The sequence below is a fragment of the Bos taurus genome, chromosome 17 (assembly GCF_002263795.3).
Source record: "Bos taurus isolate L1 Dominette 01449 registration number 42190680 breed Hereford chromosome 17, ARS-UCD2.0, whole genome shotgun sequence".
Taxonomy (NCBI): domain Eukaryota; kingdom Metazoa; phylum Chordata; class Mammalia; order Artiodactyla; family Bovidae; genus Bos; species Bos taurus.
In genome coordinates this window covers 70,443,461-70,468,054 of record NC_037344.1, presented here as the reverse complement: position 1 = coordinate 70,468,054, position 24,594 = coordinate 70,443,461, and the positions used below count along the sequence as shown (strand labels likewise).

Here is a 24,594-nt window from a genome sequence, read left to right as displayed (position 1 = left end):
ACACAGCGCTAGGAAGCCAGCCATGAAAGGCTGTGGAGGGCGTGAAGCCTCTTGGGTAGAAATGTTCAGAATGGGGCAGCCTTTAGAGACAGACAGCTGACTAGTGGCCAGGGCCTGAGCGAGGCAGAGTTTGGGAGGGAGCACCCGTGAGAATGGGGTTTCCCTTTAGGGTGATGAAAAGGTCATGGAAGTAGACAGAGGTGGTGGCTACGTGACACTGTGAGCCCTGTGTGCCACTGAACTGTCCCCTTTAAAATGCTTAGTTTGGGGGAACTTCCCAGTGGTCCAGTGGTTAGGCACTTTCACAGTGGTGGTCCTAGGTTCAACCCTTGATGGAGGAACCAAGACACCACAAGCCACGTGGCATGACCGAAAAAAAAAAAAGGCAAAAATAAATAAAATGGTTAGTTTCATGTCACGTGACCTCTATTTCAATTAAAAAACTATTTTATCCTCCGGTGATGCTCAAGTAAGTACAGATGCTCAGGGAGGTTGACATGTCCATCAACAGAGGGGACAGCGTCACACAAGGAGCCTGAGAAGCCCTGTAGTTGGGGGGGCGCGTTGCCAGGAAGAGTTGACTCATTGGAGAAGACTCTGACGCTGGGAGGGATTGGGGGCAGGAGGAGAAGGGGAGGACAGAGGATGAGATGGCTGGATGGCAGCACTGACTCGACAGACGTGAGTCTCAGTGAACTCCGGGAGTTGGTGATGGACAGGGAGGCCTGGTGTGCTGCGATTCATGGGGTCGCAGAGAGTCGGACACGATTGAGCGACTGGTCTGATCTGATCTGATTGCCAGGAAATACCTGCTTCGTAGGCAATAGTCAGCCTCACCTCGCTCAGGATCTCTGTCCATCACGATCTTGTAGAAATAGAAGCCGTAGATGAAGGTCCGCCAGGCTTCACCAGAGGCGTGTGTAATGAGCTGCTCTTCCAGCATTTTCTAGAAGGAGAGTCAGCAACACTCTGAAATTCCTGCAGGGGAACCCCTCAGACCCCACTCTCCTGCCATCAGCTATATCGGTGGCACTATGTTAAACGCTGTGCCTGATACAGATGACACTATAAAATGCAAACGCATAATACAGTGTCATTAGGTATTTCAAACACAGACAAGTACAAAGAAAACCCAGGCCATACCATCAGCCACCTTCGACTAATTTAACTTTTTGCTGCTGCTGCTGCTAAGTCACTTCAGTCGTGTCCGACTCTGTGCGACCCCATAGACGGCAGCCCACCAGGCTCCCCCGTCCCTGGGATACTCCAGGCAAGAACACTGGAGTGGGTTGCCATTTCCTTCGCCAATGCATGAAAGTGAAAAATCAAAGTGAAGTCGCTCAGTTGTGTCTGACCCTCAGCAACCCCCTGGACTGCAGCCTACCAGGCTCCTCTGTCCATGGGATTTTCCAGGCAGGAGTACTGGAGTAGAGTGCCATTGCCTTCTCTAGACTTAAAGAGATTTTTGTTTAAGATCCCACAAGCCATGCAGCGTAGCCAAAGAAAACTAAACAAAACTTTAAAATCTCTATGGATTCTCCCATGTCTCACTCCCTTCTTCTCTATCCAGAAATAAATGGTTAGTGTAATGTAATTCTCATGTATGTTTTTAATAATTTCATTATATGGACACACATTGATCAAACGTCACTGATTCTCCATGGGGGCCTCTGTGTGGACAGGACAGTGTGCGCTGACCTTTCCCTTGCCCACTTCTCGAGTTTAATCCCAGCTCCGAACGATGTCATTAAATTCTGCAAGGGCTGGCTCAGTGCCTACCACGTGCCAAGCAATACTCGGGCACCGGTGTTGTGGAAACACATGGTCGGAGCTGCCCTGTTCTCAAAGGGCCCGGTCAGGGCGAAGGATGAATGAGATGCAGACAGACCACACTCGGCTGTGCCCGGCGCTCTGGGAAGAGCAGGGAGCCAGGAAGGCGCTGAGGCAGAGAGAAGGCTTTGCCTGGGCACTTTTCACTGGGACTCCCCTCCGAGGGTCAGAAGTATAGATTCTGCCCAAAACACCTCAGTGCACACGGCAGATCCTGCCTAACGTTTAAGTCAGGTATAGAAGTGCCTTTCAAAGCAAGATGGGCCCGTGAGGCATCGGTCAGCACCCCCCGCCCCTGGTCTCACCTGCATGATGTCGATGGCCATGGCCTGCGTCTGTACCCCCTCCACGTTGTTCACCAGCCAGTGCACCACCTCCGCGCTGATGAAGCAGCTTGGCGAGAGGCCCTTCTGCTCAGGGAGCAGCTGGACACCTGTCCTGAGTTCCAAGGAGGCAACAAGGAGAGAGAGAAGGTAAAAAAAGAAGAGACTCCCCCACTGAAGTGAGGACCCTCACAGTGCAATCTCTCCCCACTCTTCCCAGACCCAGAGAAATCCCTGTGGCGGGACAAGAAGGTGTGACGGGGGAAAGGAGAAGGGGGAGGGGAAGACCTGGCCTTCAGAATACCTGTGACTCAACCACTGTAGTCCCTGCTTTACAAACAAGGTAACAGGGCTCAGAGAGGTCAAGTAACTTGCCCAAGGCCACACAGCTGTTGAGGAGTCAGGTATAAACCCACCAAACCGCACTGCCTGAGCAGCACCCTGGCTCATGCCATGGGATCCTCTGACCCCCTGCATTCAGCCACTTACGAGGGGTGCTTCATGGCCTCCAGGATCTCCACCAGGGTGGAGGAAGATGTCAGAGAGCTGGCCACCAGTTGCTGAGCACTGCAAATAGAGAAGGAAGCCAGGATGATCTGGACACTGAAGACACTGAAGCAAAGTATGGACAGCTACATCCTGGGGGTATCTCAGCGGGGCTATCCTGCTTCCAAAGCGTGTGTGTGTGTGTTAGTCGCTCAGTCATGTCCAGTTCTTTACGACCCCATTTACTGTAGCCCACCAAGCTCCTCTGTCCATGGAATTCTCCAGGCAGGAACACTGGACTGGGTTGCCATTTCCTTCTCCAGGAGATCGTCCCAACCCAGGGATTAAACACCGCAGGCAGATTCTTTTCCATCTGAGCCACAAGGGAAGCCCTTTCCAAAGAAGTGTGTGTGTGTGTGTGTGTGTATATGTATTTAAACCCCATCCTTGGGTCCCCATGTCCCCCAGGGACTATATATGACATCGTGGCTGCCCTCAAGCTGGGCTGGTTGGGCTGATCTGATAAACCTATTTGTGGGGCAGAAACAGAGACTCAGACCCACAGAACAGACTTACAGACCCAGCGGGGGCAGAAGAGGGTGGGATGAATTGAGACAGTAGCACTGAAATATACACAGTACCACATGTGAAATATTTAGTTAGCTAAAGGGCAGGTGCTCTGTCACACAGAAGGCTCAAACTGGTGCTCTTCAACAATCTAGAGGGGTGGGGTGGGAGGGAGCTTCAGGAGGGAGGGGACCTGGGTACACCTATGATGACTCACGTGGCTGCAGGGCAGAGACCAACATGACACTGTAAAGCAGTTACAGATAGTTATCCTCCAATTAAACAAATTTATTTAAAAAAAAAAAAAGAATTCAAAGTGGTTTTGTGTCCTAACTTGCTTCCTTTAACAAGCATCTCCCCTTTGAATAATCTATGTCAGGCCCGACCACTTCCAAGATATTTCCCTGGAGGGAAGCTCTGGGCCTCCCACACACCACATCCTTCTTCCCTGGTGCCTCAGGGGTAAAGAATCTGCCCGCAGTGTGGGAGCTGCAGGAGACGAGGGTTCGATCCCTGGGCTGGGAAGATCCCTTGGAGGAGGGCATGGCAACCCACTTCAGTATTCTTGCCTGGAGAATCCCCACGGATAGAGGAGAGCCTGGTGGGCTACAGTCCACGGGGTCGCAGAGTTGGACACGACTGAGCGACTCAGCACACACAGAAGCACCAGGTACTGTGGTCAGAGCACGGGGGCCAGAATCCCACGGTCATCACCACCAGTGGGAGGGCCTCTGGTTTCGCTTGGCTTCAGTTTCCCCATCTATAAGCTGGGGAGGACACTGTTCCTGTCCTCCAGGGTTGCTGAGAGGTTAACGTGTGTAAAATACTGAGCATGGACTGACACCCACCAAGTCCAAAGCGGTCAAAGATACTAAACACAACAGTAACAGCCACCCTTTTGAACTTGGAGACGTGGAAGATGCTGGTGAAGGGGACTTCCCTGGCAGTCCAGTAGTTAAGACTCCGAGCTTTCAATGTATGAGGCACAGGTTCAATCCCTGGTTGGGGAACCGAGATCCCACATGCCACATGGCATGGCCAAAAAAAACAACTGGTGAAGGTCAAAGAGCCAGGAGGCATCAAGGGTCCACATTTGAATCCCGTCTGCCTGCTCCCAGTGCCCAGAGCTTTCCATCACCTGCTGCGCGAGCTCTTCCCTGACGATATGACGGATCATAAAGATGCTGAATACTCAGCAACTGAACCCATGTCCCTGGGCACAGGACACACAGGCACGGGTCACACCAAACCTGGGGCTTATCCGGAAGGTCCTTAACCCCCGCCCCCTCCCCGGGCACCCGTCTTGGTCTCCTCTTCCTACTCGGTGGGTCCAGGACCCACCAGAGCATTTCAGAACCTCAGGGGTTAAAGAAGCCTTTAAAGAAAGACCCTGGAAGTGAACTTCCTTCCAATGCCTGAGTCCCTGTGACAAGCGTTTGGACAGAGGCCACCCCGTCGTGTGAACATCATCAGCGGCAGAGCTTGGTTCCCTGAGGCAGGACCAGCTGCCTGGGGCTCTCTGCCGTGAGATGGAGTGTGTTCTCTGTAATTCAGCCAGGCGTTCTGACTCGTGTAGGTCCCGGCCTTCTCCAGCCTAGACATTCCCAGTTCCTCTTCCAAAAGCAGAAGAGAACCTGCTGTTCTACCCTCGTGAGCGACAAGGAAGCAGAAACGTGCATGCCTTTCCTGTGCCCCGGAGCTGAAGCGTCCACCAGGCTTGGTGGGGACGTGGGCCTAGAGACATGAGAGGCTGGACGAGCCCAGATCCCACACAGCACCTGATGCCGTGGTGTCTCTACAGGAGCCTGTGAGGAGGGCAGGGCACAGACCACCAGCCCCGTCGGAAGGTGCCGGTGAGGACTGACTGGTCTGGGCTCCCAGACATAACTCATAGCCAAGTTAGAACTCCGGCCCGAGATCCAGACCCCCGGCCTCTGCAGTCAGAGCATCCCCACCTCCCAGGAGCACAAGTGTGGTCTTACTGAGGCTCACCCGCTATCGCTGGAGTTTGCGGAGGGGAAGCCCTGTTCCCCCAAGCTCTGCAAGTTCCCGAAGGTCTGGCTGTTGCCCCTGTCCACGGACTGGCCTGTGCTCACCCCCAAGCTGCTGCTGTCCAGCACCGGGGCGGCCGTCTGGTCCAGAGACACCTGCAGGAGATTTAAAAGTTAATGCCAGAACCCAAAAACCTTTCAGGCTGTTCACATGTACGGTCCTTCTTGTCCCTCTCCTTCCCAGTCCCTGCTGGTCCCCGGGGGAAGAGTTAAAGCGTCCAGGGACCACCCCTCCACCAGGCGTGCACCCCCTTCCATCAGAGTAGGGGGAGTTCCTGCACCCCAAACCGAGGCCATGGGAGGCCACTGTGCACAGCGAACCCCCCAGACCAGCACCTGACTCAAGCCACAAGGTGTGCACTGAAGAAATCCCAGAGGAGGAGTGAGGAAGCTGGTGTCCCCCCAGAGCTGGGAGGAGGGAGACAGCACAGAGACAAGCAGCTCTGACCCCCAGCCCTATCCTCCTCGCCCACGTCCGTCCTGGGTGCAGACAGTCTTCTTGTTTATCCAGGTTCACACCTCAGGCACACCTGAAGCCCCCTTCTCCCGCTTCACCCCTAAGGAGAGGCCTCGTCCTGTGGCCTCCCCTCCACTGACTCCCAGAGCCCACCAGATCTGCCCATGAACCCCCCGGCTCCCACTGACCCCACCCCACACACACCCTACCTGCGAGCACTCCAGCTTCACCCTCCTAAAGGACAATTCTCACCCCATCACTCTGTTACCCTGATATCTTTCCAGTCTCCCCACAAGCTATCGGACTGAGACCCGACTCGCAGAACTGGGGGCTTCCGCACACACACCCCCACACCCACGGCTGCATTTCCAGCAGAGTCAACCCTGGTGTTCAATCCTGTCTGTGTGCCCTGCCGGGACGCCCGTCCCCACCAATGTGGGCTACAAATGCTGTGTTCCAAGTGCTGCTCCCTTAGTGAGACGCTCCCTGACTCACTCTGCTCCCCAAACAGAAATCTCCTTCTCTACTTTCAGTCTCGGACCCTCGCCTGGGGCTGGCACGTTCTGCTTCCTGTCATGGTTTTCTGTCTCATTCCCTTTAAACAGCCTGATGGGCAGGACGATGACCCGCCCACCTAGAGAGGCTGCACGGGACAGCGGACGTCTGGAGAGAACGGCAAGCCTTCAAGAGCGCTTCTGGCAAGATACAAGATGCCTGGCCTCTCTCACACGGGGTTCTCGAGTACTTCCAGAAGAATAGTATCAGATACTCTATTAGATGATAAAAAAAATATCACTCCTAAATAAAAGAGAGCGTCTCAACCACGGTACTGCTGCCATTAGGGGTCAAATAAGCCTTTGTTGTGGGAACTTCCCAGCTGGCTCAGCGGTAGAGAACCCACCTGTAATGCAGGTTTAATTCCTGAGCCGGAAAGATCCCTTGAAGGAAGAAATGGCAACCCACTCCGGTATTCTTGCCTGAAGAATCCCATTGTCAGAGGAGCCTGGCGGGCTACAGCCTTGGGGTCACAAGAGTGCCTGAGCGCCCATGAAGCCCTTGTTGTGGGGACCGCCGGGTACACTGTGGGCGCTCAGCAGCATCCCTGGCTTCTGCTCACCAGACGCTAACCACGACCCCCTTATCATCTCCCTCTGCTCCAGCTGTGACAGAAATGCCTCCAGGTATTACCAAAGGTCCCCTGGGAGACAAAGTCATCCCTGGTTCTGAAAGAACCAGTGTGCTCTTCTACATCAGGCTCAATGAATTGCCAAAAAAAAAAAAAAGGACCACATAGACTTTGCCAGCCCCATAAATACACAAAGAAACGCAGCAAGAGGCAGCTTGCAATTACCAACCACCATCTGCCCTCAACCAGCAAGACTTAGGAAGAGGTTTCATGCCATGAAACAAAGTTAGAAGCTAATGGAGGGGACCAGACCCAGCTCTCTGGCACAGGTGCCCCTTCTGGGCCTCTCTGTGGGTTATCTCTTGTCTACCGCTCCTGAGTCAGAACCCCACCACCAGCCCACACAAGGATGTGGTTAAAGAGTTATCTTCTAAATCAGAAGTTGGCAAATATCTTCTGTCAAGGACCAGATGGTAATTATTTTAGGCTTTTTGGGCTATAAGCCCTGTTCAAACTGCTCAACTCTGCATGAAAAAGCACAAAAGCAACCATCAATGATGTGAATGAAGGGGTGTGGCTGTGTTTCGATAAAACTTTATTGACAAAAGCAGATGGTGGGCCAGACTAGTGTTTGTATGATTACATGGTTAATCAATATAAAATAACAAGTTAAAAAAGATAAAACTTCCCCTGCCCTTATGACGCTTACCAGGAAAAAAAAGAGTTCAACCTTTAAGTCAGGTTGCTATGTCATATGGACAAAAACACCTAAAGGGGAAGATGCTACCATGTCAGTGGCAACCACGTGGGCAAAGACGGGGACACTGATACCCCTTTGTTGCCACCAACAGAAGGTACTGCATCTCCAAGATCAAATTCAATTTCAACTGCCCCTCAAACTCGGCTTCAGCCCAATTCCAGGTGTTTTCAGAACCAAGCTGAAGGCCAGGTCAAGGCTTCAGCTGACAGACAGGCATGCATGGGCTGCAGGGCTCTGGGGTTGGACTGACCTGCGGGTAGAAGGCGGATGATGCTGTGCGCGGGCTGCGGACAAACTCCATAAAGAAGGCCCCGTCCTGAGGTCAGAGCGGCAGGAAGCGGCGGCAGGTGCAAGAGGGTGGAGGATGGCACGTGGCCCAGCAGTGAACCATTGCAGGAGGAGGAAGGGACGAGAGAAAAAAACAAAAACAAGGAGGGAAGGAGAGAAAGAAGGGCACATGAGGGGAAAGGGAAAGAGAGAGAGAGAGAGAGAGAAAGAGAGACCCATCCACCCAGGAGGAAGATATCCAGATGCAAAGCGTTAGCAGAAACCCACACCTTCCCAGGCACAGCATCCCAGCCATGTAGGCGCAGCACCTGGGGGAAGGTGTGCCCAACCGCCTCAGGTCTCATCAGAGCCAAGCTCGGACGCCTGCGCCCCGACATAGCTCTGAACGTCCTTCAGACCCATGCCGAGGGAACGGGAAGGCCGCAGGGCAGCTTGTGTGTGTGGGGGCACAGGGCAGGACTGGGGGCAGGGTCCTGGCCTGGTGGGGAGACCCCCAGGCTTCTGGGTGATATGTGGACACCTGAAGCTTGTGCTTCCACCTGTTATTAAACACGGCAGCAGATGGGAGAAAAGGATTCAATGCAGGAAAAGTTTTTGCTAAATTTTCCAAGCGAACCAGGGACACAGAAGCAGCAGTACCTTCTCCTCTACTGGTTGTGTAACGACACCACGAAGCCGCTGAAACATTTATAGTGTCAGACACGTGTATGCTCACCAGGAGGAGCTCCTGGCACGGCCTCCCCGCCATCCCTGCAGGGTTCAGGTTGCCGTGGACTTGAAACATAAACGGCAGAGAGAACTTTTCCGATCACACCTCCCTCCCTCCTTCCTTCTTAAGGTAAAGACATATCCTCTTGTCTCTTCAAAATCTTTGCACTTTTTATGTCATCACTGAAATCTGGAACTAGCACTCCATATACCTGAAGGTCTCTGCTTGCCTACAACTTTTCTTTAATTCTAAAAGGAGAATCACTGAAGCATTTCACCGTCTGTTTTACCAGGACTGCTGTCCCGGCCCACCAGCCACGACAAGCTCCAGTAACGAGCAGTGGAAACGCGCATGCGGGTACCCTCCACACGTCCTGACGTGTAGGAGTCTCCCTGGAGACAGTGGCAGGCCGTCTCCTGACCCCTCTGCCTCCCCTGGACCACTTGGAAATCTACACCCGGCAGACCCCTGGCCACCTGTGTGGACTTCACTGTCTAGCCGGATGAGAAGGGGAGTGCTGTGGACAAGCCTCCCGTTTGGCCACTGGCATGTGTTAACCCTAATCCTTGTGGCTGTAAGCGCCCACTTCTCAGTGCGGTCCCCACACGGCTTCTAGTCCTGGGGACAGCACAGGTACTTGTGTGTCCCATGCTCTGCTTGCGCCCCTCCTCTGCCAGCGCACACAGAAGTGGAGATGCTGACACGAGGCACCCGAGGACAGACGAAAAGACTTCCTTCACTGACGGTCGTTCCCGACGCACAGACTCCACTGGGGACTGGACCCAGAGCCACTGTCTCAGAGCTGGGCTTGCAGAACAGCCTACAAAAAAATCTGGTCCCCTGGCCGTTCCAGTCTGTGAGTTGCGAGCTTTGCAAATTTTAAATGGTGGAGGAAGAGTCCACACGATAACCTGGGTCCTGCCTCTCAGCCCACAAAGACTAAAATATTTCTTAAGGTTTGCCGTCTCAGGTCTATGAATTCCCCAAGTTGCCTGCAGCCTCGGCTGCTACTTTTCTCAAGATTTCAATCCCTCCATCCTAGTCATCTAATTCTAGGAACTTATCCTGAAGAAATAATCAGAGATGTGATCAAATAGTTATGTGCAAGGCTGTTGCAGCATTATTTGAATTGTGATACACTGCAGAATAATTATAAAAACTTTACGGAATACTTACCAAAAACTATTTTTAAAAATCAGAAACCACATACATGTTGTTTTAAACAAATAAAGGTCTAGTCACATGATGAAATATTATATAGTGACTTTTTTTTTTAAATCATGCTTTGGAGAAATAATGAGATGCGGAAATCTTCATGATGTGGTAGAAAAATAAATAAATAGGCAGATGGATATATAAGTTGGCCACAGTGTTGAAAAATAAAAAAACCTACTGAATCTTAAGTCTCTGAGTGAGAGAAACCAGATGAGGGAACGTGCGGCCACATGAGAACGATCTCAGGTTCTGAATTTCTGGGGAGAAGGAGCTGACAGAGTCGTACCTATTGGTCTTCGAAGGCAGGACAAGCCTGCCCTGTGGAGTTTTCAGCCCCTCTGCTGTACTCGCCAATCCTGTGCAGGGGCCAAAGTCCCAGGTTTTGGTTTCTGTGTCCCAGGACACTCCCGTCTGACTACTTCTCAGGAGTCTATGCTGACTGATGGGCGTTTCGTTCACCAAAGAGGGAGCTCTCCTGGAATCTGCTTCAGCCATTTTCTATCCTCCTCCCACCCACCCACCCCCATCCCTTCTCACCCTCACCAGGGAGGGCTGAGGATGGAGCTGAAGGGAAACCAGAGGCCAGCGTCACAGCTCAAGCCAGACCTTCAGGCTTGACTGACCCAATTAACCTGACTAATACACCTGCTTTCCTCAGGTAGTCAGCTTCCTTACAAGTCCCGCCATCAACACAGTGATGCTACCAAGGGTTCACCAATTCCTCAGCACACTTGGTTCTGGCTCCGAGGGCTGTGTGCTACCTTCCACGGCGAGGCCCTGAGTGCACACGCTGGCCCCCTGCCCATCCAAGGGGCTCCTTTACCTTTCGCGGGCTGTCCACATAGGTGGGAGTCATGGCTACACCGCCACTCTCGGCTGGCGGGGCGGAGCTCTTGACCCCGTGTGCCGCTGCCTGCTGCTCTCCCAGGCACCTGAGAGGAGGAAACACACACAGGCGGTTCTGCTCAGAGCCCGAGGAAGGACCAGCGTCGGCCATGACGAGCCGAAGGCTGCTCTGCGGCCCTCATCTCTGAAACACGCTTTTCCCTTTGTTTCTCCTCAGACCCTGTGTGGTGCCCTTAATTTCATTCACTGTCCTGAATGATTGCCAGCTGCCATTGAAAATCAGAAAATAGCTCAATTTTAAAAGCATCTTGGTGGTCCAGTGGTTAAGATGCAGAGGATGTGGGTTCAATCCCCTCGTGGAGGAAATAAGATCCTGCATGTCACACAGTGCAGCCAAAAAATAAACGAGTAAATAAAAGTATCGTGGCACAGCTTAGGGTTTACGTATTCCTTTGAAAAGGCAAGTGACATGGTTTGAGTCACTCCATCCGTGAACACCATGCTTTCAGCTCTCTGCGACAGAGCTTTTCCTCATTTTTTATTAAATAGACCACCAGAAGCACACTCTGAAAATTAGGGCTGTGTTACCGTTCAGCACAACTAAATAGGGTGGACCATGTCAACTCTTCACACATTTTGAAGATGTGTTAATCTTGCAAATGCACACACTTAATCCCTCCCCACCCCCTAAAAAAAAGCCACGCACATAACAGGCATTATCTCAGACACAAGACAACTATGGTTTTCTTATGACATCTCCTCCTATCTTGGTTCTGGAGTCCATAAATGCCTACTTTCACATTTATTTTTCTAATTTCTTTTCCATACTAAAATAAACCATGAATCATTGTAACTTAGGGCTTCCCAAGTGGCTCAGTGGTAAAGAATCCACCTGCCAATGTGGGAGATCTGGGTTTGATCCCTGGGTTGGGAAGATCCTCTGGAGAAGAGAATGGCTTCCCACTCCAGTATTCTTTCTTGGAGAATCCCATAGACAGAGGAGCCTAGTGGGCTACAGTCCATTCAGTTCAGTTCAGTTCAGTTCAGTCGCTCAGTCACGTCCAACTCTGCGACCCCATGGACTGCAGCACGCCAGGCCTCCCTGTCCATCACCAACTCCCGGAGTTTACTCAAACTCACGTCCATTGAGTCGGTGATGGGTCAGTCCATGGGGTCACAAAAAGAATCAGACGTGACTTAACGACTAAGCAATAACAAACTGTAACTCAAATGAGCCCCCAAATTAGACTTTTAAAGTATCACTGAATCTTTATTTGGTAAGTTCCAGGAGGCTCACATCCCAGTCTTAAATGCTCGGGTGTTACTGTGACACACCCTTCTTGCGGTGGGCACTGTGAGGCTCAGACCCTCGTGTGGCTGCACTGCATCAGGAGCTGCCGTTTTGTCCAGCAGCCCCCCAGCAGCCCTCCAGGGGGGCCCATGCCCTTCCCCAGGCTGCCTGGGGACAATGAACCATCACCAAAGGGTGTAAACGCCTGGCCCTGGTCTAACCCGGCTCACTTCCAGGGGGAGACCGGAGGCGTCAGGGGCTTTTCCTGCAGCGGGGCCTCTCCCTCGGTCCTCTGCCCCCTACCTCCCCTGGGAAACCAATTCGTGACGTTTCTCTCGTCTTAAATTCTGACACGTCTGTTACTGATGGTGAGGTTAACTCATATCGGAGATTAAAAACTGGTTTCCATAGTAACTTGCTACATTTTCTCTTTTTAGCTTTTATCATGGAAAATTTTCAAACCCATATGAAAATACAGGATAATATAATCAAACCCATGATTTACCTGGACCCCAGGATCATTTATGATGGAGCCAATCTTGTCCCATCTATACCTACGCACCCCGATTATTTGGAAGCAAAACTCACATATGCTATTATTTCATCTGTAAACACTTCAGTGTGTATTGCATCTCTAGAAGAAAATAAAAGAATAACAATCCCATCAACACACTTAAATTTTTAAAAATTTTCTAGTATCATTATTTCTCTAATTGTCTCCAAAAAAACTTTTTACAGTGTGTTTGCTGGATGCAGTTAAGGTCCCTATGCTGCAGTCAGTCATGTCTCTCGAGCATCCTTTAAGCCGGAAGCTCTTTTCATCTCTCCATATCCTGCAATTTATCTGTGGGAGAAAGGAGCTCACTGGTCTTGTAAATTTACCATCTGGATGTGCTCATCACATCCCTTTATTGTTTACCCCGCTCCTCTGCGCCCAGCACTTCCTGAGAACTAGAAATTGTATCTCGAGGTTTGAGCACATTTAGGCTTGATGGGCAGGAACTTCTCCTCAAGCATGCTGTGTGCTTCTATCTGGAGGCCTCGGCATCTGGCGATGTGAGCGGTCACTGGTGATCTCTGCTAGATCCGTAAGCACATAGGAGCCCACACGTGGTAATGTTCGAGCACTCCCTCTGGACCCATTAGCTTGAATACTGGAGAGACAAACACCTCCCCACACCAATCGCTTGGCTACTCTGAAGGGTGATTCACATATGAAAAGCAGACTAAAAGTTCAACTCTGCCTGAGCCCCATACATCGTGCCGTCTCTGCATCACATCATGGCATGTTCCTCTGGGCCTTGTCCACACACACCCACTGGGACGTCCTCCTATGCTTCCTGGGAGCCATGGCCATTTCCCTGGCTGTGCTCCAGTGTTCCCTCGTCTGATGTGCGTGACAACCCTCGTGTACTGAGCTGCAATCTATGTGCTGACCTATGGACCAGGGGTTGGGGATTCAGAGACACCTGGGACCTATCCGTGCCCTTGGAGGCTCCACAGCTCAGGGGAGGGAATGCCACCAAAAAAAACTGCTATGCTGTGCATGCCCACACGACACGTATGGGGCACGCTGCCTTCTTCCCAGAGGCCACGATGACTGCCACGTGGGCTCGTTCCCTGCTCTGACTCCCTGATGTCAGTTTCTCTCCATCAAACAGAAGCCATGGAGCCCATACTGCCCACAGCCCTTCTCCCGTGGCCCCTGCCTCCCACGAGAGCCTGACGCCATGTGAGCACCTCCAGGCAAAGACTCAGGGGAACCGGAGGAAACCGAGACACGTGATAAGACGGCAGGCCTACAGGTGAAACTTCTAAAGCTCTTCTTCATACTGCTGCAACACAGTTTTCCATAATAAAACTGGATCTGCTTGGGGTAGCAAAAAATAAAGAAAAGCACAAGGTAAAAAATGCCACATGAGCAAACATTACATAAAGGCCTGGCTCCCTCTGCTCAGCCTCTGCTCGGCCTCCAGCTCTAAGAAGAGGCACCACGTCGCCTGGGAGCAGCCATCTGGGGGAAAATACATCTCAGGGCGCCCTGTTCTGCCTCCTGCTATGGGGTCAGCTGAGCGCCCCCCACACATTAGGGGACACTGTCACCCCAAGGCATCTCTCCTCTTTCCATCTGAGCAGAAAGAGGCTCCATGGAGCGCTCGGAACAATGACTCACTGACACATTAAAATAAGATTCCCCCACCTCCAGCTTCACACCCCTCCCAGCAACATATGTTCCTTGTTCTTTTTTTCCAGCAGGAAAGGTCTGTGATTAGCTAAGGGACAGTCTGCAGGTAGAGTTGTGGGGTCTTTCCTGGGTCAGATTTTCTGGAGGCCCCAGCACCCTCAATCATGGGCCTGACCTATCCCAGCTTTGCCTGTCATCTGTCCGCCCCCGCCCCCCCACCATCACCCTGGCCACTCTCTTCCCTCCCCACTGTATCCCTTTCTCTCTACCCCATCCTTGCCTCCAGCCTCTGTTGCCTATCGCCTGGACCAGTTAGGCCTCTGCCTCCTGAGACCATCCACCAGGCCTTCCCATATGCAGGACCCATCTCTGAAAACACCACTTCTGCCAAAGACGCTGCATGAATATTTCACGATATTAAGGAACTGCTGTGACTTCTTAGGTGAATTATGATATTACGGCTTTAAGAGTACTTGTCTTTCAGAGATGCACACTGAAATCTTATAGAGGAAGAGATGAGATGTCTGGGGTTTTATAAGAAATAAAAAAGAAGAGAAGCAAGTGGGATATAAATGAAACAAGATTGGCCCTGAGTTAACAATCATTGAATCTGAGTGATGGGTAATTGGGGATTTATTATGTGAATCTACTTTTTTTTTTTAATGTTTGAAATTTTACATTAAAATAAAGAAACTTCCAAACCACCGCTCTTGCTATGGGAACATGTAGGAACAGCTTCGAGTCTGACTTCCCACGCTGTCTTTGCAATTGTATCTCCCGCTGGGCCACAAGCTCACTCACATTACCTTCTGAAAGCTCAATATATGTGGGCTCCTGCAGGCACAGCTCGGAACCCCCCAGGCCACTGGATAGACACCGGGGGGCACAGAGGGGACTTGATCTGGCTGGAAGGGTGGAGGGGCAGGGGTTAAGGCTTATGGCAATGTTTTCTCCTTTTCCCCAAGTCCCACCTCCCCAGGAATAAATGTATCCCTTCCTACAAAGACATCTTAAATCCCACATCCCAAAGCAAGATGGGATCCCTCTGGGGTCCTGAGAGCTGCAGCGCCTGCTCTTCACGAAGGGACCACACACTCTAACGCCTAGAGAAGCTGGTCAGGTGGCGGACTGAGGGACCAAGTCAAGTCCAAGCACAGAGGATGCACTGGCTCCACAGTGAACCAGGGCACAAGCCCACCTAAAGTGCCAGCCCATCCACCATGGCCAGGCTTGAACGGGGACCCAGTGCTAACTGAGTCTCCACTAGCTCAAGCCAAGCAAATATTACATATTATATGTAACATACCTTTGTATGACATTATCTATATTTTTCATATAACCACGCATCATGTAGGTATATGTTATCTATTTTTTCATATAGGAATTCACTAGGAAATTAAGATTTTTTTTTTAAGGCTTTTTTTTTTTTTTTTACTATTTACTTATTTATGTATTTTGGCTGTGCAGCACGTGTGATCTTAGTTTCCCAGTCAGGGATTGAATCCATGCCGCTTGCAGTGGAAGCACAGAGTTTTAACCACTGGACCACCAGGCCCCGGAAGTCAAGATTTTTATATGAACTCTTCAAACAAACAAAAAAATTGTTCAAATATTGCCCAAATATTCTAAAAATATTCTGTGTTTTTTGGATAGAGAAACTACTCTTTAATGGTGGCTATGTGTCATTGTAAGTTTATCTATACCGACGGACAGAGGAGCCTGGTGGGCTACAGTCCATGGGATCGCAAAGAGTCAGACACGAATTATGACCAGACTAAACCACTACCACACCCACAGAGTGTGAAACACCAAGAGTGAAGCTCGATGTAAATAAACGGTGCACTTTGGGTCCATCAGTTGCACCAAATGGGCTGCTCAGTGAGGGACGGGGATACTGTGTGGGGAAGGGTGCATATGGGAACCCTCTGTTCCACTCAATTGTGCCTTGAACCTAAAACTGGATTAAAAACAGAAAAGTCTATTAAAAATAAAGACAAACAAAAAATCAACCCACTAACAACAACAACAAAAAAAACAAAAAACATTGTGGGAAAAAAAAAAAACAATTGTACATGTATTTCAAATCAAGCTCCAGACTTCAAGTTCATAAATTCTGGCCTATTTCATGACATTCAACACTTACCATGTATTAACCTTTCTTTTCACCTGCCTGTCTTTTGTCAATTACTGGCTCCTTGGCAGACAGCACCAACATTTCACCGCACTTGGGCCTACGGGGCATGGAGGTATCTCCCTCCACCAGGCACTTACTTCTGACTGGCCTCCATCTCCAGCAGGGCAGACAGAGCTGAGGTTCCCTTCTTCCCAACCGGGGGGCCAGCCGACTCGAGAGAGTGCGTGGGGATGGGCCCGGCCATCTGCAAGCCTTTCATGGTGGCCCCTTTCTAGAGCAGAGAGAAGGAAACAGGCCATCAGATGCTGCTGTGTCCGCTGTGCCTCAGGTTCTGGGAACCCATTAGTACAGTCCGGGAGGATGAGATCCAGGAGCTGGAAATGCCACGAAACAACTTTTTACCAAACCAAAATTCCCAAGTAGCTGTCAGACTCAAAACAAACTGCCTCTTTGAGGCGGTTTACTTACATTTTACTTTTATCACAGTTTGAGGAAGTAAACAATGTTACATCTACATTATGGAAAAAGAAACTAAGTCTCAGAAAAGTGAAGTTCAGTTCAGTTCAGTTCAGTCGCTCAGTCCTGTCCGACTCTTTGTGACCCCGTGAACCACAGCACACCAGGCTTCCCTGTCCATCACCAACTCCCGGAGTCCACCCAAACCCATGTCCATCGAGTCATGATGGCATCCAACCATCTCATCCTCTGTCGTCCCCTTCTCCTCCTGCCCTCAATCTTTCCCAGCATCAGAGTCTTTTCCAATGAGTCAGCTCTTCACATCAGGTGGCCCAAGTATTGGAGTTTCAGCCTCAACATCAGGCCTTTCAATGAACACCCAGGACTGATCTCCTTTAGGATGGACTGGTTGGATGTCCTTGCAGTCCAAGGGACTCTCAAGAGTCTTCTCCAACACACAATTCAAAAGCATCAATTCTTCGGCTCTCAGCTTTCTTTATAGTCCAACTCTCACATCCATACATGACCACTGGAAAAACCATAGCCTTGACTATTCGGACCTTTGTTGGCAAAGTAATGTCTCTTCTTTTTAATATGCTGTCTAGGTTGGTCATAACTTTCCTTCCAAGGAGTAAGCCTCTTTTAATTTCATGGCTGCAGTCACCATCTGCAGTGATTTTGGAGCCCCCAAAAATAAAGTCTGACACTGTTTCCAGTTTCCCCATCTATTTGCCATGAAGTGATGGGACCTGATGCCATGATCTTAGTTTTCTGAATGTTGAGCTTTAAGCCAACTTTTTCATTCTCCACTTTCACTTTCATCAAGAGGCTCTTTAGTTCTTCTTTACTTTCTGCCATAAGGGTGGTGTCATCTGCATATCTAAGGTTATTGATATTTCTTCCAGAAATCTTGATTTCAGCTTGTGCTTCCTCCAGTCCAGCGTTTCTCATGATGTACTCTGCATATAAGTTAAATAAGCAGGGTGACAATATACAGCCTTGACATATTCCTTTTCCTATTTGGAACCAGTCTGTTGTTCCATGTCCAGTTGACTTGACTCCAAAACCAAGGTTCTTTCCACTACACAGCTCTCCTGGAAATGATGCTGTGTACAGAAGACAGCTGAACTTGAGGTTAAAAACAAAAAGTAAAAACACAACTGATGATGAAACACTGCTCAGCAATGGACAGGAATGAACTGTGGAGTCAAGCGACAAGTTAGATGAATGCCAAAGGCGTTATGCTGAGGGGAAGAACGCAGCCTGGAAAGATTATGCGCTGTATGATCCCATTTATAGGGTATTTGGAAAAGACAACTGTAGAGTGATGGAGAACAGACCAGTGTCCACCAGGGTTAGAGATGGAGGGATAGTGCGACTCTAAAGGGTGCTGGGAGAGCTTTCCTTGGAGTGATGGAACTGTTCTGTGTCCTGACCGTGGCGGTGATGGTGGTGGCATGAAGCTATACGTTTATAAAACTGAGAGACCTGTGTGCACAACCACACAGGCGTGCACATGGGCCGAATCATCCCAGATCAGCCCTTTGTTAGCTGGGTGTCCTGAGACACATCCTCCCATCACCGCTACAAGCCTCAGCACCCTCACTGGGGAGTGAGTCACTGAAAGGAGGCCCAAGGGTGCGGGTAACCTCTACAAGTGACTGAAGTGACATGGCTGCTGTTGAGCAATCCGGTACCAGGGCACACAGGCAGCTGTGCCTGACACCGGGAACCCTGCAGGGAGCTCACGGAGGGCTTTGTCTTCGGGTGGGGAGCTTTCCCCCGCTTCCCCCACCACCAACCACTGCATCCTGCACTGAAGAAGAACCCACTCTGCTGGACTGAACATAATCTCTGGGGGGCTGTGGGGTAAAGAACTGGCCGGGGAGGGGCTGCTGACGTGAGAAGAGGCGGTCCCTGCAGCCCACACCCGGCTCAGCCCGCGAGGGGCCCCGGGGCCTCACCCGCATCATGCGGTCCGAGCGGTGCCGCCGGCGGATGCGGTTCAGGCCCTCCACGAAGCGGATGAAGCCGTCCAGGAGCTGCCACTCATCCTCGTCGGCCCGCGGCCGGTCCCCGTAGATGTCGCAGTGCGCCTCTCCCTCCGTGATGCGCTTGGTGGCAGTGACGCAGGCCGGCAGCAGCAGGAAGCGTGTCCTCCAGAACTTCAGGGACTCGATTAAGCTGCGGAGGGATACAGTGGGAAAACGGATGGAGGTGAGACCAAGCCGGTGATAGAAGCACCTCCAGCGAGGTGCATCCATCTCAGCAACCCCCCACCCCCACCTCCAGAGTGGGGTGTGGAGGGTCCATCTGCCTGGGAGCACGTGCCCATCTGAGGTTGCAGGCTCCAAGGGAAGACCTCCAAGGCTGCTCTTCCCTTCTACCCCAGAGACACTGGAATGCTTGTGTGCGCCCAGGCCCAGTGCAATGGCAGCCTTTTATCATTACAACCATAAATCACACATAAAAATGAAAAGTTAAAAACAAGACATCAAAAAGCTTTTTATGTAGAGAATGCATATACAACAAGGTCCTACTGCACAGCACAGAGAACTATATTCAATAGCTTATGATCATCAAGAAGAACGAAATACTAGCCAGGACAGGGAATCAACCTAGATGTCCGTCAGCAGACAAAAGGATAAAAAAGCTGTGGTACATATACACAATGGAATATTACTCAGCCATTAAAAAGAATGCATTTGAATCAGTTCTAATGAGGTGGATGAAACTGAAGCCTATTACACAGAGTGAAGTAAGTCAGAAAGAAAAACACCAATACCGTATACTAATGCGTATATATGGAATTTAGAAAGATGGTAACGATGACCCTATATGCGAGACAGCAAAAGAGACACAGATGTATAGAACAGTCTTTTGGACTCTGTGGGAGAAGGTGAGGGTGGGATGATTTTAGAGAACAGCATTGAAACATGTATATTATCATATGTGAAACAGATTGCCAGTCCAGGTTCGATGTATGAGACAGGGTGCTCAGGGCTGGTGCACTGGGATGACCCTGAGGGATGGGATGGGGAGGGAGGTGGGAGGGGGGTTCAGGATGGGGAACACATGTACACCCATGGCTGAGTCATGTGAATATATGGCAGAAAACACAATATTGTAAAGTAATTAGCCTCCAATTAAAAAACAAAGAAGAAAATACCGCCATTACTGTGACATGGATGCACCTAGATATTATCATAATGGATGGAGTAAGTCAGAGAAACAAATATCATGGCACCACTTAAATGTGGAATCTGAAAGAACGGTACAAATGAACAAAACAGAAATTGAATCACAGATGTAGAAAACAAACTTAACCAGTTACCAAGGAGGAAAGAGAGTGGGGAGAGACAAATTGGGAGACTGGGATTGACATATACACGCTACTATATATAAAATAGGGCTTCCCTGGTGGCTCAGTTGGTAAAGAATCTGCCTGTAACGCAGGAGGCCCGAGTTCGATCCCTGGGCCGGGAATATCCCCTGGAAACAGAAATGGCAACCCACTCCAGTATTCTTGACTGGGAAATCCCACAGACAGAGGAGCCTGGCAGGCTACAGACCATGGGGTCGCAAAGAGTCAGACATGACTGAGTGACTAAACCACCATATATAAAATAGATAACTAGTAAGAACCTACTGTACAGCACAAGGAATTCCACTCAATACTCTGTAATGATCTATATGAGATAAGAATCTAAAAAAGAGTAGACAAATGTATGTGTATAACTGATTCACTTTGCTGGATGCCTGAAACTAACACAGCACTATAAATCAACTATACTCCAATTAAAAAAAAAAAGAAAAGAATGTACATTTACATGAAACCATCACACTGCACACCTTACGTATATACTATTTTTGTCAATTATACCGCAATAAAGCTGAAAAAAGATTTTTAAAAATCCTAGGATAAACCATGGGGGGGTTTCTCTGGTGGCTCAGATGGTAAAGAATCTGTCTGCAATACAGGTGACCCAGGTTCGATTCCTGGGTGGGGACGATCCCCTGGAGAAAGGAATGGCAACCTACTCCCGTATTCTAGGAGCCTGGTGGGCTACAGACCAAGGGTTGCAAAGAGTCGGACACAACTGAGTGACTACACTTTCACTTTTACAGGATAAACCATAATGGAAAAGAATATTAAAAAAAGAAAGTACATATATAACTGAACCACTTTGCTATATAGCAGAAATTAATGTGACATTATAAATCTACTACACCTCAATGAAAAAAAAAAGTTACAAGCACTTAGGAAGATGTGAAGAGCACGGACATTCCACCAAAGGGCACATCCTCACCAGGTTTTTTTGCTCTTTGTTGTTCCATATGGTAAAACACATGTAACACCATTTAGCATTATAATGATCTTTAAGAGCACATTCAGTGGCGCTCAGTACATTCACACTGCTGTGTGATCGTCCCCGTCCATCTCATCACTGAGTTTTTAACCCAATCCAGATGTGTTTTTCCCTCCACTTTTTTTTCCCTAAGAATGCCCTCATTTTACAATCAGGAGGAAGAACAGAGGCATTAGATTACAGACATGTGGCAGGCCACAATGGGAGGAAGCCAACTCGGGCTCTCTGACCTGAAGTCCTCAGAGCCGGCAGAGCAGATATACTGATCTAAGTAATTCCACTTGTACTCCTCCAGTCGCTCATGCGAGAATTCCACCCAACAGGAGACGAACTCTGAATCGGAGTGGGAGGGGCAGAGGCTGTAGGTGTAGTGGATCTGGGCGGACTCGTACGGGTACCTGAAAAACAAAGGTCCAAACAAGGATATCCGCCAACTCTTCTGTACCTTTTCTTTCTCAGTATTCTTGGCATTCAAGCACAGTGACCAACTCATCTCAGGGGGCTGGTGATGGAGATGTCTCAGTTTTTAAACCAGAAAAACATCTACTTCTGCAGTATTGATTATGCCAAAGCCTTCGACTGTGTAGATCACAACAAACTAGAAAATTCTTCAAGAGACGGGAATACCAGACCACCTGACCTGCCTCCTGAGAAATCTGTATGCAGGGCAAGAAGCAACAGTTAGAACTGGACATGGAACAACAGACTGGTTCCAAATTGGGAAAGAAGTATGTCAAGGCTGTACATTGTCACCCTGCTTATTTAACTTATATGCAGAGTACATCATGAGAAACGCTGGGCTGGATGAAGCACAAGCTGGAATCAAGATTGCCAGGAGAAATATATATAACCTCAGATACGCAGATGACACCACCCTTATGGCAGAAAGTGAAGAAGAGCTAAAGAGCCTCTTGATGAAAGAGAAAGAGGAGAGTGAAAAAGCTGGCTTAAAACTCAACATTCAGAAAATGAATGGCATCCGGTCCCATCACTTCACAGCAAATAGATGGGGAAACAATGGAAACAGTAAGAGACTTTATTTTCTTGGGCTCCAAAATCACTGCAGATGGTGACTGCAGCCATGAAATTAAAACAAGTTTGCTCCTTGGAAGAAAAGCTATGACCAACCTAGCTGCTGCTGCTGCTAAGTCGCTTCAGTCGTGTCCGACTCTGGCGAACCCATAGACAGAAGCCCACCAGGCTCCGCCATCCCTGGGATTCTCCAGGCAAGAACACTGGAGTGGGTTGCCATTTCCTTCTCCAATGCATGAAAGTGAAGTTGCTCAGTCGTGTCCGACTCTAGCGACCCCATGGACTATAGCCTACCAGGCTCCTCCGTCCATGGGATTTTCCAGGCAAAAGTACTGGAGTGGGGTGCCATTGCCTTCTCCGACCAACCTAGACAGCATATTAAAAAGCAGAGACATTACGTTGCTGACAAAGGTCCGTCTAGTCAAAGCTATGGTTTTTCCAGTAGTCATGTATGAATTTGAGAGTTGGACTAGAAAGAAAACTGAGCGCTTAAGAATTGATGCTTTTGAAGTGTGGTATTGGAGAAGACTCTTGAGAGTCCCTTGGATTGCAAGGAGATCCAACCAGTCCATCCTAAAGCAAATCAGTCCTGAATTCATTGGAAGGACTGATGATGCTGAAGCTGAAACTCCAATACTTTGGCCACCTGATGCGAAGAACTGACTCCTTGGAAAAGACCCTGATGCTGGGAAATATTGAAGGCAGGAAGAGAAAGGGACAACAGAGGATGAGACGGTTGGATGGCATCACCGACTCAATGGATATAATTTTGAGTGAGTTCCGGGAGTTGGTAATGGACAGGGAAGCCTCGTGTGCTACAGTCCACGGAGTTGCAAAGAGTTGGACATGACTGAGTGACTGAACCGAAACCTTCTTATTCTTCTATCATATTCTTTGTTTTTAATTGGAGTGTTAAGACTCATGCTAAATATTGTAAGCTGGATCAAATCCCTTTCAGAAATAGGTGAACTGCAACCATAAAACACAACCCTGGAAAGCAGACTTTCCTGGTGGTGTGTGGAAATCTGCTGCCAATGCAGGGGACACTGGTTGGATCCCTGGTCCAGGAAGATTCCACATGCAGCTGAGCAACTAAGCCCATGCGCCCCAACTGCTGGAGCCCAAGCACCTAGAGCGTGTGCTCTGCAACAAAAGAGGTCACTGCAGTGAGAAGCCTACACAGAGCAACTAGCCCAGACACCAGCCCCGCCCCTGCTGGCCTCAACCAGCCCTTGCAAAGCAATGAAGACCCAGTGGGGCCAAAGATAAATACATAAAAATTAAAAAAAGAAAACCTGGGAAACAAAATAGTAACTCCAAAACAACAACTACTCACTCAATCTCCCCGGTGTGAATATACATGCAATTCAGTATGCGGACAGTATGTATTATAAACATCGCTTGGTAGGTGGACATGATCTAGGACAGAAGCTGAAAATGTTAAACCCCCAGGACTCACTTGGGAAGGTAGCGGGTCACTGTGATCATCTTGTCTTTCAGTGTGACTTTGTGGAAGGTTCTGCCCATGCTCAGCCAGTACTGGTCTTCCTCTTCCGGGCGGTTTCGGGACACAAGGCCTAATAAGGAAAAGAAGAATTTCCTCCATCTGGTTGAGGGTCCTTCCTTTAAAAGGCAATTGCTTCTCTTCCACATAGATTCAGAAAAGGAGAGACAAAAGAGGCAACACTTTCAGTTTGACAATTTCGTGGAAAAGAAATAACTCTTGGTTGGAAAAAAAAAAAAAGTCCTGAAGGTGGAAGATTTTTCTGTTACTGAGCCAGCCAGCAGGGGGTTGGAGTCGGGGGTACCGACAGCATCTGGATGATACACTCGAGGCTGAACGACCTGATGCCTCGTCCTCTGTGAAGGGAAGTTCTAAGCTGGGTGTTAACTGACTAAAATGGAACTCCACCCTTCTCAGGCACGAGCTGCCCCCTGGCACCTGAGACCCTCGCCCCTGGGGCAGCCAACCCAGCCCATGACGCCCACTCTGCTACACCATGTTTCAGACGTAAAGGATCACTTATTGGGAACTGCCGTGGCAGTTCAGTGGTTAAGACTCTGTGCTTCCACTGCAGAGGACATGGGTTCAATTCCTGCTCGGGAAACTAAGATCCCACATGCAGTGCAGCCAAAAAAACAAAAGAACCACTTATTTATTTGCTCAAATTTCCTTCTCCAAACATCTGCTCCTGTTGTTTCTTCTGCCTTCTCTTCCATCTCATCTCTGCCTTCTCACCATCAAATTCCTAAAGATTGTTTAAGGTCACCATCAAGTGCCACCTTCTTCAGAAAGCTATCAGACCTCATCAATGGTGAATTCTACCCTGGATATAGCTCCTTGTGTGTGTGGGTCTCACTCCCGACAAAGTAAAAGTTCCAGGAGGCCAGGACCCAAATCTTGTTCATCTTTGTATTTTCAGTAGCACCTTATAAAGTGCCTGTTCAGGGAAAAGCCAACCTGGATG

General features: G+C 49.5%; 1 protein-coding gene across 7 annotated transcripts in view; it reads right to left on the bottom strand.

The window, feature by feature from the left end:
• Positions 1-24,594, bottom strand: part of DEPDC5 (DEP domain containing 5, GATOR1 subcomplex subunit) — a 72,932-nt gene that overhangs the window by 9,951 nt on the left and 38,387 nt on the right. For 2 of the 7 annotated variants that reach the window (XM_005218191.5, XM_002694632.7), the window contains exons 28-37: positions 23,586-23,703; positions 21,325-21,492; positions 18,689-18,908; positions 16,406-16,539; positions 10,636-10,744; positions 7,851-7,916; positions 5,199-5,353; positions 2,643-2,720; positions 2,136-2,268; positions 838-946 (exon numbers count right to left, since the gene is read on the bottom strand). In XM_005218191.5, the coding sequence (XP_005218248.1) occupies positions 838-946; positions 2,136-2,268; positions 2,643-2,720; positions 5,199-5,353; positions 7,851-7,916; positions 10,636-10,744; positions 16,406-16,539; positions 18,689-18,908; positions 21,325-21,492; positions 23,586-23,703 (1,290 nt within the window). Of the gene's footprint in view, positions 1-837; positions 947-2,135; positions 2,269-2,641; positions 2,721-5,198; positions 5,354-7,850; positions 7,917-10,635; positions 10,745-12,537; positions 12,584-16,405; positions 16,540-18,688; positions 18,909-21,324; positions 21,493-23,585; positions 23,704-24,594 lie in introns of those variants that run through there. The other 5 variants (XM_005218192.5, XM_005218193.5, XM_010814196.4 and 2 more) reach the window with 4 other exon arrangements.